The sequence below is a fragment of the Anabas testudineus genome, chromosome 7 (assembly GCF_900324465.2).
Source record: "Anabas testudineus chromosome 7, fAnaTes1.2, whole genome shotgun sequence".
NCBI classification, from domain to species: domain Eukaryota; kingdom Metazoa; phylum Chordata; class Actinopteri; order Anabantiformes; family Anabantidae; genus Anabas; species Anabas testudineus.
The window spans coordinates 140,732-155,523 of record NC_046616.1 but is presented as its reverse complement, the minus strand read 5'-3'; the positions used below and the strand labels follow the sequence as shown (position 1 = coordinate 155,523).

Here is a 14,792-nt window from a genome sequence, read left to right as displayed (position 1 = left end):
ACAAGAAACATTTGTTGACATATAAACTTCCAGACTGTCTGTCTGTAGGTGGTACCTGTCTCTGGTCCTCTGGAAGGTGGGATCTTGGTGACAATCACAGGTACAAACCTGGGGATGAAGTACCAGGATGTGATGGGTGGAGTCACAGTTTCAGGTGTTCAGTGTCTGGTCCAACCTGAAGGATACCAGATCTCCACTAGGTAATACATAATGCAGAAATGTCCTCTCAGGGATAGAAATGTCCTCTCAGGTATAGAAATGTTCTCTCAGGGATATGTGTGTTTGTGTTTAGGGTTGTGTGTGAGCTGCAGCCCAATGGGAAACAGATGGGTGGTCCTGTCCTGGTTGCCGTGGGAACATCCCCCCCAGGGAGATCGGCACAGTCCTTCACCTATCAGGTGAGAGCGTCCTGCACACAGTCCTTTACATTTCATTGTCTGTCTTGCCTGTCTACGATCAGCCAGAACTGGGGTCCAGGATCAGCTACCCCTGAACAACCACAGACTGATGAGTCTGGACTAGTCCACTTGTTAGTCTTATCTCCCACATGAGGACGGTTCCTAGTTTTTAGTATCCTGTGGTTTTATTCCAGTTTATTCTGGTCTGGTAACTGAGAACAGTTTGACTTCTAGCTCAGTAAAGTCCTCGGTCAGGGTGTAGTATGCTGTTAACTGTGTGTGCGCGTCAACATTATTTAATAATGTTTGTAAATGTGACTCCCACTCGACCCCACCCCTGTGTATTCAGGATCCTCAGCTCCTGGGTCTGGTTCCTGATAAAGGTCCGGTCTCTGGAGGAACCAGACTGACCATCAGAGGACGACAGCTGCTGACAGGACAGACGTCTGACCTGAGAGCCTTTCTGGGCTCCCAGCCCTGTTACACGTGAGTACTACAGTACTACTGCTGCCGGGCTCTCAGCCCTGTTACATGTGAGTACTACAGTACTACTGCTGCCGGGTTCTCATCCCTGTTACATGTGAGTACTACAGTACTACTGCTGCCGGGTTCTCATCCCTGTTACATGTGAGTACTACAGTACTACTGCTGCCGGGCTCTCAGCCCTGTTACATGTGAGTACTACAGTACTACTGCTGCCGGGCTCTCAGCCCTGCTACACGTGAGTACTACAGTACGACTGCTGCCGGGCTCCCAGCCCTGCTACACGTGAGTACTACAGTACGACTGCTGCCGGGCTCCCAGCCCTGTTACACGTGAGTACTACAGTACTACGGCTGCCGGGCTCCCAGCCCTGCTACACGTGAGTACTACTCCCAGCCCAGGAACACCAGGGGGAACGCTGTAGCGTCACTTACAGCTGCTGCAGGTCAGAGGGCAAGCTGGGCAGGAAGAAGGAAAAGAGACCAATGCAGTGACCTCCAGAAGTAGAACAACAATTTGTTTGTTTTTACTGAGTCTCATCTGGGTTTAAGACCAATAGATGGTCATGAAATTGAGACTCCTAGTTTTTATTTGATGCTATGTTCAACTTGAGATGATAGAACCTTTCCTATGAGATGACCCAAACTCTATGGAACAGGTGAGTGACAGGTGCTTCTTGTTACCCAGGTGAGTCCTTTGAGATTAATTACCAAACAGTAACTAGATCTGAATTAGCACTCCTGGTTTGGGTTTCACCTGTGAAGACTGTGTTGTTAAAAGGATGAAATAACCTGAAAACCAGAAAACTGTCTGTGGGAGAAAGCCAGATATTTTGAATCTGAGAAAAGAGAGAATGTCCTGAATAAGACAGAACCCACTGGTGTACTGAGCAAGACACACAAAACGGATCTGTCATAGACAAAACTACAGTTGAAGACAGAATAATTGTGAGAGCTGAGAAGAAAAAACAAATCATACCCAAAGGCCATATTACAACATATAAACTCGTCATCAGTAGAGAGAAGTCAGGATAGAATTTGCAGAAACGTACAGAGACGTGCCACAAAAGTTCTGGACTGATGAGCCTCTACTGGAAAGATGTGCTCATGATCCAAAAAGTGCCTCTGTGCAGCATGGTGGGGGTAGGGTCATGGCTGCCTCTGAAACAGTCTCACTGATCTCTACTGATGATTTAAGTCATGTTGGCAGCAGCAGGATGAATTCAGAAGAGGACACAAACATTTAGTCTGATCACTGACAAAGAACTCAACCAAAAAGCAAATCAAACTAAGAAACCAGTTAAAGCAAACAGGGGGTTTGACCAAACAGCAGTTTGACCAACAGTTCCAAACAGCAATTTCCCCAAGGGGATCAATAAAGCATTAGTATAGTTAACTGTAGTTAGTTAAGACATTATTACCATGGTTATTTTACATCTTTGTCTCTGTCTTTGTTTGTCTTGTCTCAGTGCGGAGGAAGTGAAAGACAACCAGTTGGTGTGTGAGACTGGTTCTAGTAACCAGACCGGTGGAGTCCCACTTCGGGTTTTGTTTGGTAAAGCTGAGAGGACCATTCCCCACGTTAAATTCCGTTACCTTGAAGACCCCGTCATCTCAGAGGCCACACCAGCCGAGAGCTTTTACGCGTAAGAACATAATTGCCACCCAATAACCGTGACCCAAGGATGCAATGTCCTAATTTTTTGATGACTTCCTTCCTCAGTGGTGGGCGTGTCATCATGGTGATGGGCAGGAACCTGGATGTGGTGCAGCAGCCAATCATAGTGGTGTGGGTGGAGCCTCTTGAAGTACAGAGGGTAAAACGTAGAAGACGATTGGCTCTCCTCACATCCAAGCAGCAGCTGGTGTTCAACAGCACCATGACAACGGTGAGATTAACTAGCCAATCAGACGAGTCTCAGTCTCAGTTTGTTGTTTTCTAAATCTCTAAAGTAGTGGTTATTAACTTAACTATTAAATTAATTATAGTAGTTATCAACTAAGAGAATATTGTATTTAAGACACACTCCCTTTTTTCTGGAAAGGTGTTCCTTACTGTTGTGTACACAGGAGCTTCTGAAGTTTGTATTAAGACCAATTTAAAGAATCCTGATCCAATTGTTTAAAGCAGGCGTGAAAGACTGTAAAAGTAAACAAGAACAACTCAGCTTTGGTTACATTTACATTTAGTCGTTTATCAAACGCTTTTATCCAAAGCGACTTACAAGTGAGGAACAAGGCAAGCAAACAAAATCTAAGTCAAGGAGAAAAAACATCAAAGCAAAGTGCTGTTAAAGTGTTTCTGTTTCAAGAGATGTGAGTATAAGTAAGTTTTTTTTGCAAAGGAAGATGTGGAAGAGTTCTGTTTTCAGCTGTTTTTTAAATATTAAAGTGAGGTGGCTGAGCGTGCAGAGTTTGGCAGCTCATTCCACCATCGTGGGATCACTGAAGTGAAGAGTTTTCCTTGGTGTCGACTGTGTGGTGCTGGTACCACCAGACGTCGTTCACTGGTCGAGCGCAGTGGACGGGACGGGATGTAGAATGGTTAACAAGCCATCAAACTAAACAGTCTGGAGAAAGACTAATGAAGGCCAGTTTGCTAAACCTGTGATCTCATGAGGACCTTTGAAAACAGGCTTGCAGGTAGAATGTAGTCAGGTGGCTGAGTGAGACAGGTGTGCAGGTGAGCCAGCAAAAGGGAAGGTGGATGGGGACATCTGGTGGCTGGAGGGAGTTAAGCTGTGACAGATAACTATGCTCTTTTTCCCTTTTCCTGTCTTTCTCTTCACCTGTTTGTCTCTCAGGTGTCGGAGCGCTGCTCAATTTTGTCTTCCTCTCAGATGACCTGTCCCACCCCCCCAGTGACCCCAGAGTTTAAAGTGAAGGGGGTCTGGTTTCAGTTGGACAACGTCAGAGTCCACTATGAGAGCATCCAGGTACCTGTCCGTCTACCTGTCTGACTGACAGTGACACAGATGACAGGACACAGACACAGAACTTCATTCAGAATCTTCATGTTTTTAAGTTTTCTTCAGTGTCACAGGTAAACAGTGAAGTAGTCTGGCAGGAGCTGATCACTGAGCCTCTTAAACAACAGTTCACAGAAGATTCAGTCGACACAAACCTCTAAACAAATAAACTGTGGATGTTGTCGAGTGTTTAGCTTCTGCCCTTTGGCTAAACTCTGTAAACTGGGAAAGATGTAGAGATTAAAAATTAAGGCAGGTATTAGAGACTGAAATGTCTCTACAGAAGAGTGGACTTTACTTATGGGATAACAACACTGACTTGTTTGTCCCTTAGGCTAAAAGCTTCACTTATTATCCAAACCCGGAGCTTTTCCTTCTGAACCGAGAAGCTCCAGATGTTCCGTACCGTTTCAAACCGGGAGGAGTGATCGCTGTGGAGGTATACCAAAATTTCCCCTTGGGGATCAATAAAGTATCTATCTATCTATCTATCTATCTGAGCTCCTTCGAAGCACTCATTGAACTTCTGAGCTGTTTCAACCAGATCAATCATGTCGCATTTCTGTCCGTCAGGGTCAAGACCTGACCCGAGCAATGACTAGACAGGAAGTGAAGGCCCAACTCGGGGATCAGGAATGCGAAGTGAAAACTCTGGACAACACCCACCTGTACTGTGAACCTCCAGAGATCCAGCCAATGAGTGTGGACGACAGCAACAAGCTGCCAAGTCTCAAGGTGATACATGGGGTTAGGGTCAGGAAACTTTCACTTTAACCCCACTGACAGAATGACTGGAACTGCATCTCCTCTGTCTTTTCTCACATGGACAAGTCAGTAGTGAGACTGTTGTCATACCCCAACATACAATATGTGTACATAGTTTATGGTCAGACGCTCCAGGAAAAGCGGGCAATAAGTGAAGCAAGTGGACCTAGAGTTTTAAATGATCCCCATCTGTTTCCAGGTGATCATGGGAAGCCTGCAGGTGGACCTGGGATTGGTTCAGTACGACAGTAACTCTCTGGTGTCTCCCGTCCCTTTGGCTGCTCAGATTGGTTTGGGGGCAGGAGCCGGTGTCATCATCCTGTCAGTGCTGGTCGTCATCCTCATGTACAGGTATGTACCTGTCCGACTGTCTGCCTGCAGACTCAGGATGTAAAATCCTTGTTTCTGTGAATCCTGACTCTGATGTCTAAGACGTCTACACATCATCAACAACTTGTTTTCTGTTTTTATGTGACAGTAAAACCTTGATTTTGAACCAATTTTTAACAAAATCAGAAAATGAAACCAATAATATACATATACTATGTTGGTTTTTATTAATTGGGTCAAATTATCTAGTCAACACATATGTTCTGTCTGAATACTAAGTGAGTGTACAGTCTTAGGTTTTTACTGCTACAGATGGAAATATTCTATGTCATGATTAAACCTTAACAAAAGGCTTTAAGACAAACAGCATGAGGTCGTGCTGTGACAACAGATGAGCTGCCGCTTGCTGTGGGTTTATTGCATGTATTTGAGTGAGCAGAAATTCTTTAGTACTCACTAACTTCAGTTGTCTGTGTGTGTAGGAGGAAGAGTAAACAGGCTCTCAGAGATTATAAGAAGGTTCTGCTGCAGTTGGAAACTCTGGAGATCAACGTGGGGGATCAGTGCCGCAAAGAGTTCACAGGTAAACACAAATAAAATGTGCTGAACTGTTTGAATGCTTGACTTGCAGACTTGGAGTCATTTACCACAGATTTTTAACTGGAGCCACTGAGCTGCAAACGCCTATAACTTCCTCTCCTTTCAGACCTGATGACAGAGATGATGGACTTGAGCAGTGATGTTGGAGGACCAGGACTCCCTCTGCTGGACTACAAGATGTATGCAGAGAGGGTCTTCTTCCCCGGCCAGCAGACGCCGCCATTGAGCCGCCAACTCGATCTGCCAGAGTCCAGGAGGCAAACTGTGGAGCAGGGTCTCCAGCAACTCAACAACCTGCTCAACAACAGACTCTTCCTGACAAGGGTGGGTGATGCTAATGCAGCCTGGTCTCAGATCAGGAGATTGTGTCATTGTCCAGTATCTAGTAGTTAGTTAGTTATTTTAGCTCAAGTGTTCAAGTATCACAGAGCTGGCTCTGCTGTGGCATCACATGTAATCTTATTGTTATGTCCCTTTCTCAGTTCATCCATACTCTGGAGGCCCAGCAAGGGTTCTCTCAGAGAGACCGTGGTTACGTTGCCAGTCTGCTCACCATGGCTCTGCATGATAAACTGGAGTACTTCACCGAGGTCATGAAGAGTCTGCTGCAGGACCTGGTACAGCAGTATGTCGCTAAGAACCCCAAACTCATGCTACGTCGGTACGTGAAACAAATAACTTTAGCCATATTCAATCAACTACATTACATCTATAGCGACAGGCTGGTCGTGCTACATTCTCTACATAGACGCAGTTTGCACACAAGCTAAAATGAGATCCACTTCCAGCAGGAAGAGAGGACATATCTGTATAATTTTATGCAGAAAGGGTGCTGTTGATAATATGCAGGAGAGCTGGGATGTGTGGAATAGCAGTGTCAGTGCCTTGATCCTACAGCTAGTTCAGATGCCTTAGATTTCGCTCATCAAAGCTGCTCTGGCAGATGTGATGGAGGAAATTCTTTGTTGTTGCCAGAAACCTGCGAAGTGCTTCAGTCCAATTAATTTTTTGCTCCGGGTAAGATGACAACTAGAGGATCTCAAACTGTTCTGTCTCTCTGTAACCTGTCTGTGTGGTTCAGGACAGAGACAGTTGTAGAGAAGATGTTGACCAACTGGATGTCAATCTGCCTCTACTCCTTCCTCAAGGCAAGTACCTGTCTCTCTTCAGTCTGTCTCAGCCAGCTGTCATCCCACTGCGTGCCTCACCCTTACCTGTCACTTTTCTACCTGTCTGGTTGTCAGGAGGTGGCGGGGGAGCCTCTGTACATGCTCTACAGAGCCATAAAGTATCAGGTGGACAAAGGCCCGGTTGACGCCGTGACAGGAAAAGCCAAAAGAACACTAAATGACAGCCACCTACTGCGAGAGGACATCGACTACTGTGCAGTGGTAACTATCGCAACACACATCCATCAATCATGCATACCTGAGCACAAGCAGGTGAGTCATAAAGGACAAGAGTAGGCATGTCGTGGTCCTTCACTATCTTGACACCTACTCTTCGCCTGTTTAGTCTGTTAACCTGTCTCTTGTATATATCTGTCTGTCTGTCCCTACCTGTCTCTTTCTCTCTCTGCCTGTCTCCCTTTCTGTATCTGCCTCTTCCAGACTCTGACAGTCTTGGTGAAGAATGGAGTTGAGGTTCAGCCATGTCCCGTTAAAGTGCTTGACACTGACACAATCACACAGGTACCTGTCTGTCTGATCTTCACCTGTCTGTCCATCTGTTCCACTAAAGTATGTCTTGTTCTCATTTGTCTGTCTCCCTGTTCACAGGTGAAGGATAAGATCCTGGATCAGGTCTACAGAGGAGCTCCGTACTCTCAGAGACCATCAGCTGACAGTCTGGACCTGGGTATAAGCACACACACACACACACACACCTGTCTGACCTGTGTGTTGTTTGATTGACAGCTTTTGCTGACCTGTGCTTGTGTGTTTGGTGGAAGAGTGGCGTTCAGGTCAGGCGGGTCACCTGACCCTGTCAGATGATGATGTCACAGCAGTAGTTCAGGGCCGCTGGAAGCGAATCAACACGCTTCAGCACTACAAGGTGACAGCAACCATCACCTGCACCACTCATCTTCTTTTGTCTCCACATTTCCTCACCTAGTCCACCTGTCCTCGATTAAACATTAGGCTCTTGTGCTTCAGGTTCCCGACGGAGCAACAGTCGCTCTAATTCCTCGCTCTCAGAGCTCTAGTGGACTCGGAGTAAACCAGGTTTTCCAGACCGGAGAGAGTAAGAAAACAGCACATGTAAACACAGTATGACATATAGAACATGCGTATGTGTAAAGTGTTCTCTATGTGACAGCTTTAGAACATCTACAATAGCTATCACATTTGAAACCCAAAGGAACAGACAGAACCATGTGGCATATACATTCAGTTTTATATCCACCTTATCAATGATAAGCACTAAACACACTGAGAGAAAAAAACAGAAGCAACTAGAATCTACAACCAGTGCAAAGAATCCAAAATAGTACCTTGATGGTATGCAGACATCTTGAATGCAAACACAACATCTGCAAGATTTAGGATACACCTAGAACACAGCTCAACCAGAACCATCTAGATTACTGGGAATCTGGAAAAAAACATAAAGAGACAGATTGAGAGCATACAAACCCAGGAATACAACATCTTGAAACACAGAGCATAAACCACTTTTCTAGCACATCTAGAACAAACGAGCAAGACACTGAGGATCACTTAGAACATTTAAAACTAAGACCCATAATAGACGCAGGCTAGCTAGAACCCAGTACCAACACAAAGATAAAGAAATGCAGCTTATTTCACCCAGAACATCTAGACACTCTGGAATAATTATAATATCTAAGACACAGAAACTAGTCACAAAATCCCAACCCTGCGGAACACCAATAATACAGTCGCAATGAAAACAGTTAGAAGCACAATTTGACATCACAACAATTGACAGCCTCTGTGTGTTTTCTTATTGGCTGTGATTGTAGTCATGGTGACTCTGTGTTTGTCATAGAAACGCCAATGCTGGAAGGTGAGGAGGAGGAGGGTCTGCGTCTGTGGCATCTTGTGAAGAGCAGCGAAGATCCTGAAATCCCAAAACACAGGAAGAGCAGCATGAGGGAGAGAGAGAGAGCCAAGGCCATACCTGAGATTTACCTGACCAGACTACTGTCCATGAAGGTATCACACACACTAACACACCTGAGTTTACCTGTTCAGACCTCTGACCATGAAGGTAACACACGTGAGGTTTACCTGATCAGACTGCTGTCCATGAAGGTAACACACCTGAGGTTTACCTGATCAGACTGCTGTCCATGAAGGTAACACACTAACACGCATGAGGTTTACCTGACCAGACTGCTGTCCATGAAGATAACACACTAACACGCCTGAGGTTTACCTAATCAGACCGCTGTCCATGAAGGTAACACACTAACACACCTGATGTTTACCTGACCAGACTGCTGTCCATGAAGGTAACACACTAAAACACCTGAGGTTTACCTGTTCAGATCGCTGTCCATGAAGGTAACACACTAACACATCTGAGGTTTACCTGATCAGACTGCTGTCTATCAAGCTAACACACTAATTACAACCTTTGTCTCTGTCTTTCTCCACCTGTCTGCCTCTCTTCGTAGGGGACACTGCAGAAGTTTGTTGACGACGTCTTCGTGGCAATCCTGAGCACCAAACGCGCTCCTCCGATCGCTGTCAGATTCTTCTTCGACTTCCTAGACGACATGGCTGAGAAACACGGCATTGACGACCCTGAGACCGTCCACATTTGGAAGACCAACAGGTGAGACACGCCTTGTTACCAGACACAGCTGGTCCCCTATCTGTTTCTCTGACCTGTCTATCTGTTTCCAGTCTCCCTCTCAGGTTCTGGGTCAACATCCTGAAAAACCCTCAGTTTGTTTTGGACGTTCAGGTGACAGACAGCATCGACGCCATCTTGTCTGTCATCGCTCAGACCTTCATCGACTCCTGCACCACCTCCGAGCACAAAGTGGGACGGGTACGAGCTGTCTGTCTCACTGCCTGTCTGTTACAGTGTCCACTATATGACCATACATGTCTGAGCTGCTTGACCTCATGATGATTTTCTGTCCAATCAGGACTCTCCTGTCAACAAGTTGCTCTATGCCAGAGAAATCCCACGATACAAACAGCTGGTGGAGAGGTGAGACGGCTTTAGCTAAACGGAAATTTCCTCTGATGGCTGATGTAGAGTTACCATAGCAACAACAACATGCTCTCACAGTCGTACAGTTACCATAGAAACAGTGCAGCTGTTGCTGTAATCTGAACACATAGAAAAGCTTCCACTTCACAAACAGTAGTAAAACAGTGAACGAGGACAGAATCACTGTTTGTGTGAAGATGTGACTGATGTGATGAATTCTGTGTCGGTGCAGGTATTACAGCGATATTCACAGCGCCGCGTCAGGCTGTTATCAGGAGATGAACTCCACCCTGACTGAACTGTCCGGGGTCAGTAACCTCTCTGTGTCTGAAATACATCCACTGAAGAAAACGCTCTAGCTAAGTACTGTCTGTCTGTCTGTCTGTGTGCGTTTCAGAGTTTTGCCTCAGAGATGAACAATCTTGTTGCTCTCCACGAACTCTACAAGTACATCAACAAATATTATGACCAGGTAACACACACGTGCTGAATGTTACTGAGTGATTAATCCGCAGTCATCACCTTTCGTCAGAACAGAGAGTTTATTAACGCAGAGGTCGCATGATGTCAAACTAAAAACCTCTTTAGAGCAAACCTACGTTCACTGTTCTACACTAGACAACGTGATTTTGTCTCTGTCTCTCTCCACCTGTCTGTCTCTCAGATCATTATGTCTCTGGAGGAGGACAGTTCTGGTCAGAAGATGCAGTTGGCCTATCGGCTGCAGCAGGTCGCCGCACTAGTGGAGAACAAGGTCACTGACCTCTGACCCCATCGGCCCTCCACATGAAGCACTGACCTCTGATCCCTGAAGACAATCGGAGCCTAACTGAGGAAGATGAGGATGAAGACGAAGCTTCTGCAGCAGCTCTGAGAGACTGAGAAATGATTGGACTCCAGTTAACACTGTGTCTTCCTGCTGCATGTGTGTTACTGTGTGTGTGTGTGACTGTGTGTGTGTGTGTGTGTGTTACTGTGTGTGTGTATGTGTGTGTGTGTTACTGTGTGTGTGTGTTTTTGTAGTCAGACTCAGGAGATCCCACTTCTTTACTCTGCAGCAGCTTCACTGTTTAAACTCTTTTACACAGTTAAATTCAAACGGACGTGAATCTAAACTGAACCAAACCCGATGCTGGACCAACCCGTCACCAGCCTGTGGTGTAAAATGACAATCTAACCAAACAGATCAGGGATCATCTTCTGCTGCTGCCTTGCACTATATTTCCCAGAGTCCCCTGCTGTTTCTGTGGAAAGTCAAAAAGCACAATTCTAAAAGTTCCTCAGCTGATCATACTTATTGATTATTGATTTTTGCTGACAGTATTTTTGCCTGTACCACTGACACCAGCGTTGATGTTGGAGTTTTACTGAATGCAATAACTAACAGGAACGGGTACTAGTTCTAATCTCAGTCTGTTTCTAGTTTCTCATCATATCTGGGGTTCAGGTTATTTTGACCTTCTCCTGACAAACTCAGAACTCAACACATACTGGTTTCCAGTCTCTTAGCTCCAGATTGAATCTCAAGGGTTCCTCAGCCACTAGTGCTGAATTTGTATTTATTAGCCAATCAGCAGCTCGCCCATGATGCTGCACTGAGGTCTCTGACTTTCATCCTCTGCTGCAACTGGACGGTTGTTTTCTGATGGATCTGCAGACACAGCAACAGTGACCATAATTCATTTTGACAAAAAATTCCTGTTTCTTTCTGTCTCAGGAAAGTTTATGTAAAGAGGCGAAGTAAGACCAGTACAGGACCAGTATCAGTGTTTCCTTAATTTTCTGTAAAATTCCTTCATGTAAACCACAAGATTTGAAATGACTCTTCACTTCAGAGTCTGTAGCTGAACTGTATCACAGGTTTAGTTTTTAATGGTGTTTTCCTCTGTAGTGTTGGGGAGCCAGGTCTCATTACCAAGGCATGGCAGCTGTTGCTGGTCCAGTTTTTGGAATCCTAGATTCGTTAGAAGTCTGTTTGGTTTGTAGAGTGTCCCTCTAGTCCATCCCAGGTTGGAGACCTAGTGTTAAAGCTAACGTGCTAATAAGCTTCTTTAATTAACTTCAGGTGAATTAATCTGAAACATGGAAGAAAGTAATGGCCAGAAACTAGAATCAAACTGAAACCTAAAAGTCGAACCTGCTGAACCACAGAAGTGATAAAAAAAAACAATCTGAAATGTGGGTTTAAACTGTGCGAGTGTGTGTGTGTGTGTGTGTGTGTGTGTGTGTGTGTTAGCCCGTCACTAACTTATTGTGTGTACATAATCTAAGTCCTATTTATACGTATTTATCCCGGCGGTGCCTTCTCTCCTGCAGCTAGGTGGCACTGTCTGCTCTGACAGAAGACAGTCATTGTAACGTTGAACTTTTTATTGAAACAGGAATAGAAAAATGCTGCAAGCAGATGCTGAACCCTCATGTCATATAAACAGCCTCAGTTACTCTGTTAACAGATTCACTAAGTGGAGAAAAACCCTCCTCTTTAGTTATTGTAACATGAAGTGGAGACAAGTGAGTGGTGAACAGTTCTGGACACAGAGCCACAAAGAATCTGTGTCAGTGTTTGCCTGGAATCATCCAAGAAAAACTAAATCCTGTCTGTGTCGCCAATGAAACGAAAAGGAGGAGGATCAGCCGATGCTGTTAATTGTCATCAGTCAGTCTGACGCGTCAGGTCTTAACTAGCTGACTCACTAAAAAGCTTCTTTTTCATTCATACTTCACTATAACAGCTAGAATAATGTTCACCAGCTGTTTTCTACCAGGTTTTTTATTTAGCGTCACATCAGATTTAGAAAACGTTCATGTGTGATCAAATACACATCCATTAAATGAAGGTGTGCAGCCTCCAAGTTTGTTTTGTTTGTACACATTTCTGCTTCAGATAGTCACATTTATCGGAGCTTTCAAAAAGTCCCGTCACACTTTGTTATTACTGGTGGAAACCTAGTCACCAGCTGACAGCAGCAGCAACAGTGGCTCCTGGTGTTTGGATGTAATCAATATTTTTGATGCTGTTGTTTTTGATGCTACCAACTACCTGTTGTTACACTTACTTTACCGTTTGTATGGATCCACCTGTTTTTTCTGTTGGACTAAGTCCTGCTTTCCACACTTGACACAGGGCAACGTAACAGAAGCAATAGTAACAGAGAAAGGTTGGTTTCATCCAAAAGACCAGTGTTAAAGGGAAAGTTTTTCTGCACATATCAGCCTTTCTCTGTCTCTGAAGCAGCTCATGCTTCACTGCTGGCATGAAGAAACCTGGAACCAACTCTGGTCTCAGATTAACCCCTTTGTTCCAGGTTTGGATTCAGTCTGGACTTTGTCAGCAGTTTTATTTAGTCTTCATCTGCAAATCTGCAGTCATCCAGGACTCTTCTGAACTCCCCCGGACTCTACGCACAGGATACTTTCTGGACTCTCCTGGAATATGTGCGTTGTGTTTTCCAGTGTAAATGGACTCTGAGACTGAACTCACCTTGCAATAATTCAACTGTTAGCGAACGTCTCTGCTGCAGGACTGAAACATGTTATTTGAAAAGAGATTGATTTTAAATAAAACATTATCTAAATGATTGTAAGCAGCAAAAATATTGAAGCAGCACTTTTCTCTTATAAGCTGACGTATGTCTAAATAATGTTTGGTTTTAAATGAAGCATCTGAACGATGGTTGGTTTAAGCCTTTAAATTCTGAAACACATTTGGTTGGAAACTGACTGTTTTCTGAATGATGTTTGGTTTGAAACAAAACATTATCTGAATGATCTTCCTGCAGCTTCTTTACTTTTCTTCTTCTGATATTTCTGATTATCGCTGTCTCACCTCATTGTCTTTCATGTGTTTTTGCCTTGTATGTTTTTTGAGCCTGTGTTTGACCCGTAGTTGTAGTGCTCAGATCAGATTAGATTTCTGCATGCATGTGATGATGATGATGATGAAGATTTATGGTGCTTCTTTAAGATATTTTTTTTAATAAAGCCAAGAGGTAAACTCTGCCGTATGTAAATGGAGGATGAAGACCATGCTTTGACCTTTGACCTCCTGATCTCTGTACAGTTTTCTAATGTGGATGTGGTGAAATGGATCCTTAGCTTTGCTTGGTTGAGCTGTTTGTTACTGAAATGCTTTTCTACAAGGGAATAAAAAAACTTTAAGTGTTTGTATAAAATAAAACAGATCAGGGTTAGTAGTTGTAATGAAGCTCAGATGCTTTTCTACTGACTGTGTACAGTTTGCTAACGGTGTGTAAATGTGCCTGTAAATATGTGTCCGAGTAGGAGGAGCAGGATGAAGATGAGTCAATCTGCAATGGAAGTGTTTTTATTGTGAAGAGCCGGAGGCCAAACACCATTTGTATCATGTAAAAATAAAGTTATAATTTTAACAGTTGTTTTTGATGCATGGGCGTCATTAAAATGTTTCAGTTTCAGCACTGAAATTCATTTCATTTATTTATCAGGTGTCAGTTATTATCAAATTATCATCAGACGTAGATGTGACAGAGTCAGACAAAAGACCCATTTTGTCCACAGGCAGTAGTGGAAGCTTAAATTAAAAGAGTCATTACCACAATGTAGAAGTACTTTGTTAAAAGTAAAAGTACTGCCTTCAAAATATTACTCAAAGTACCTAAAAAATTTTCTTTCAGACTGAAGAAGCCACCTGGATGAGTAGTGAAACGTTTCAATGTTGGTGGTGAAGTCCAGTTGCCATGACTCAACTTGCAGATATCTTTCACCGACATTTAAGACTAGACTTCAAACTTTCCTTTTTTTATAAAGCTTATAGTTAGAGATGAATCAGGTGAGTCTGAACCGTCTCTTAGTTCTGCTGCTATAGGTTAGTCTGCTGGGGGACCTCTACTGATACACTGAGCTCCTCTCCTCTCTCCTTTCTCCTCTATCCATTCAAATTCTACCATTTCATGTCATTAACTTTGTGTCTTCTCTCTCTTTTAGTTGTGTTTCTTCCTCTCTGTCTCCCTCTCTCTGTTCTCCTCTGCATGTATCCTCCTCCTTGGAGCTGTATATTTCCAGAGTCCAGTTACTGGTCC

The 14,792-nt window shown here is 44.1% G+C and overlaps 1 protein-coding gene across 3 annotated transcripts in view; it reads left to right on the top strand.

Moving 5' to 3' along the window:
* Positions 1 to 14,140, top strand: part of plxnb3 (plexin B3) — a 62,333-nt gene extending 48,193 nt beyond the window's left edge. For 2 of the 3 annotated variants that reach the window (XM_026367676.1, XM_026367677.1), the window contains 25 exons: positions 49 to 200; positions 293 to 398; positions 748 to 884; positions 2,350 to 2,526; positions 2,604 to 2,769; positions 3,685 to 3,816; positions 4,184 to 4,288; positions 4,423 to 4,584; positions 4,814 to 4,965; positions 5,427 to 5,527; positions 5,651 to 5,868; positions 6,027 to 6,205; positions 6,626 to 6,692; positions 6,789 to 6,935; positions 7,155 to 7,235; positions 7,323 to 7,401; positions 7,496 to 7,599; positions 7,701 to 7,788; positions 8,557 to 8,723; positions 9,188 to 9,348; positions 9,420 to 9,567; positions 9,668 to 9,732; positions 9,968 to 10,043; positions 10,133 to 10,207; positions 10,400 to 14,140. In XM_026367676.1, the coding sequence (XP_026223461.1) occupies positions 49 to 200; positions 293 to 398; positions 748 to 884; positions 2,350 to 2,526; positions 2,604 to 2,769; positions 3,685 to 3,816; positions 4,184 to 4,288; positions 4,423 to 4,584; positions 4,814 to 4,965; positions 5,427 to 5,527; positions 5,651 to 5,868; positions 6,027 to 6,205; positions 6,626 to 6,692; positions 6,789 to 6,935; positions 7,155 to 7,235; positions 7,323 to 7,401; positions 7,496 to 7,599; positions 7,701 to 7,788; positions 8,557 to 8,723; positions 9,188 to 9,348; positions 9,420 to 9,567; positions 9,668 to 9,732; positions 9,968 to 10,043; positions 10,133 to 10,207; positions 10,400 to 10,504 (3,150 nt within the window). In that variant the 3' untranslated portion in view covers positions 10,505 to 14,140. Of the gene's footprint in view, positions 1 to 48; positions 201 to 292; positions 399 to 747; positions 885 to 2,349; positions 2,527 to 2,603; positions 2,770 to 3,684; positions 3,817 to 4,183; positions 4,289 to 4,422; positions 4,585 to 4,813; positions 4,966 to 5,426; positions 5,528 to 5,650; positions 5,869 to 6,026; positions 6,206 to 6,625; positions 6,693 to 6,788; positions 6,936 to 7,154; positions 7,236 to 7,322; positions 7,402 to 7,495; positions 7,600 to 7,700; positions 7,789 to 8,556; positions 8,724 to 8,822; positions 8,896 to 9,187; positions 9,349 to 9,419; positions 9,568 to 9,667; positions 9,733 to 9,967; positions 10,044 to 10,132; positions 10,208 to 10,399 lie in introns of those variants that run through there. The other variant, XM_026367678.1, reaches the window with a different exon arrangement.
* The last annotated feature ends 652 nt before the right edge of the window (positions 14,141 to 14,792 follow it).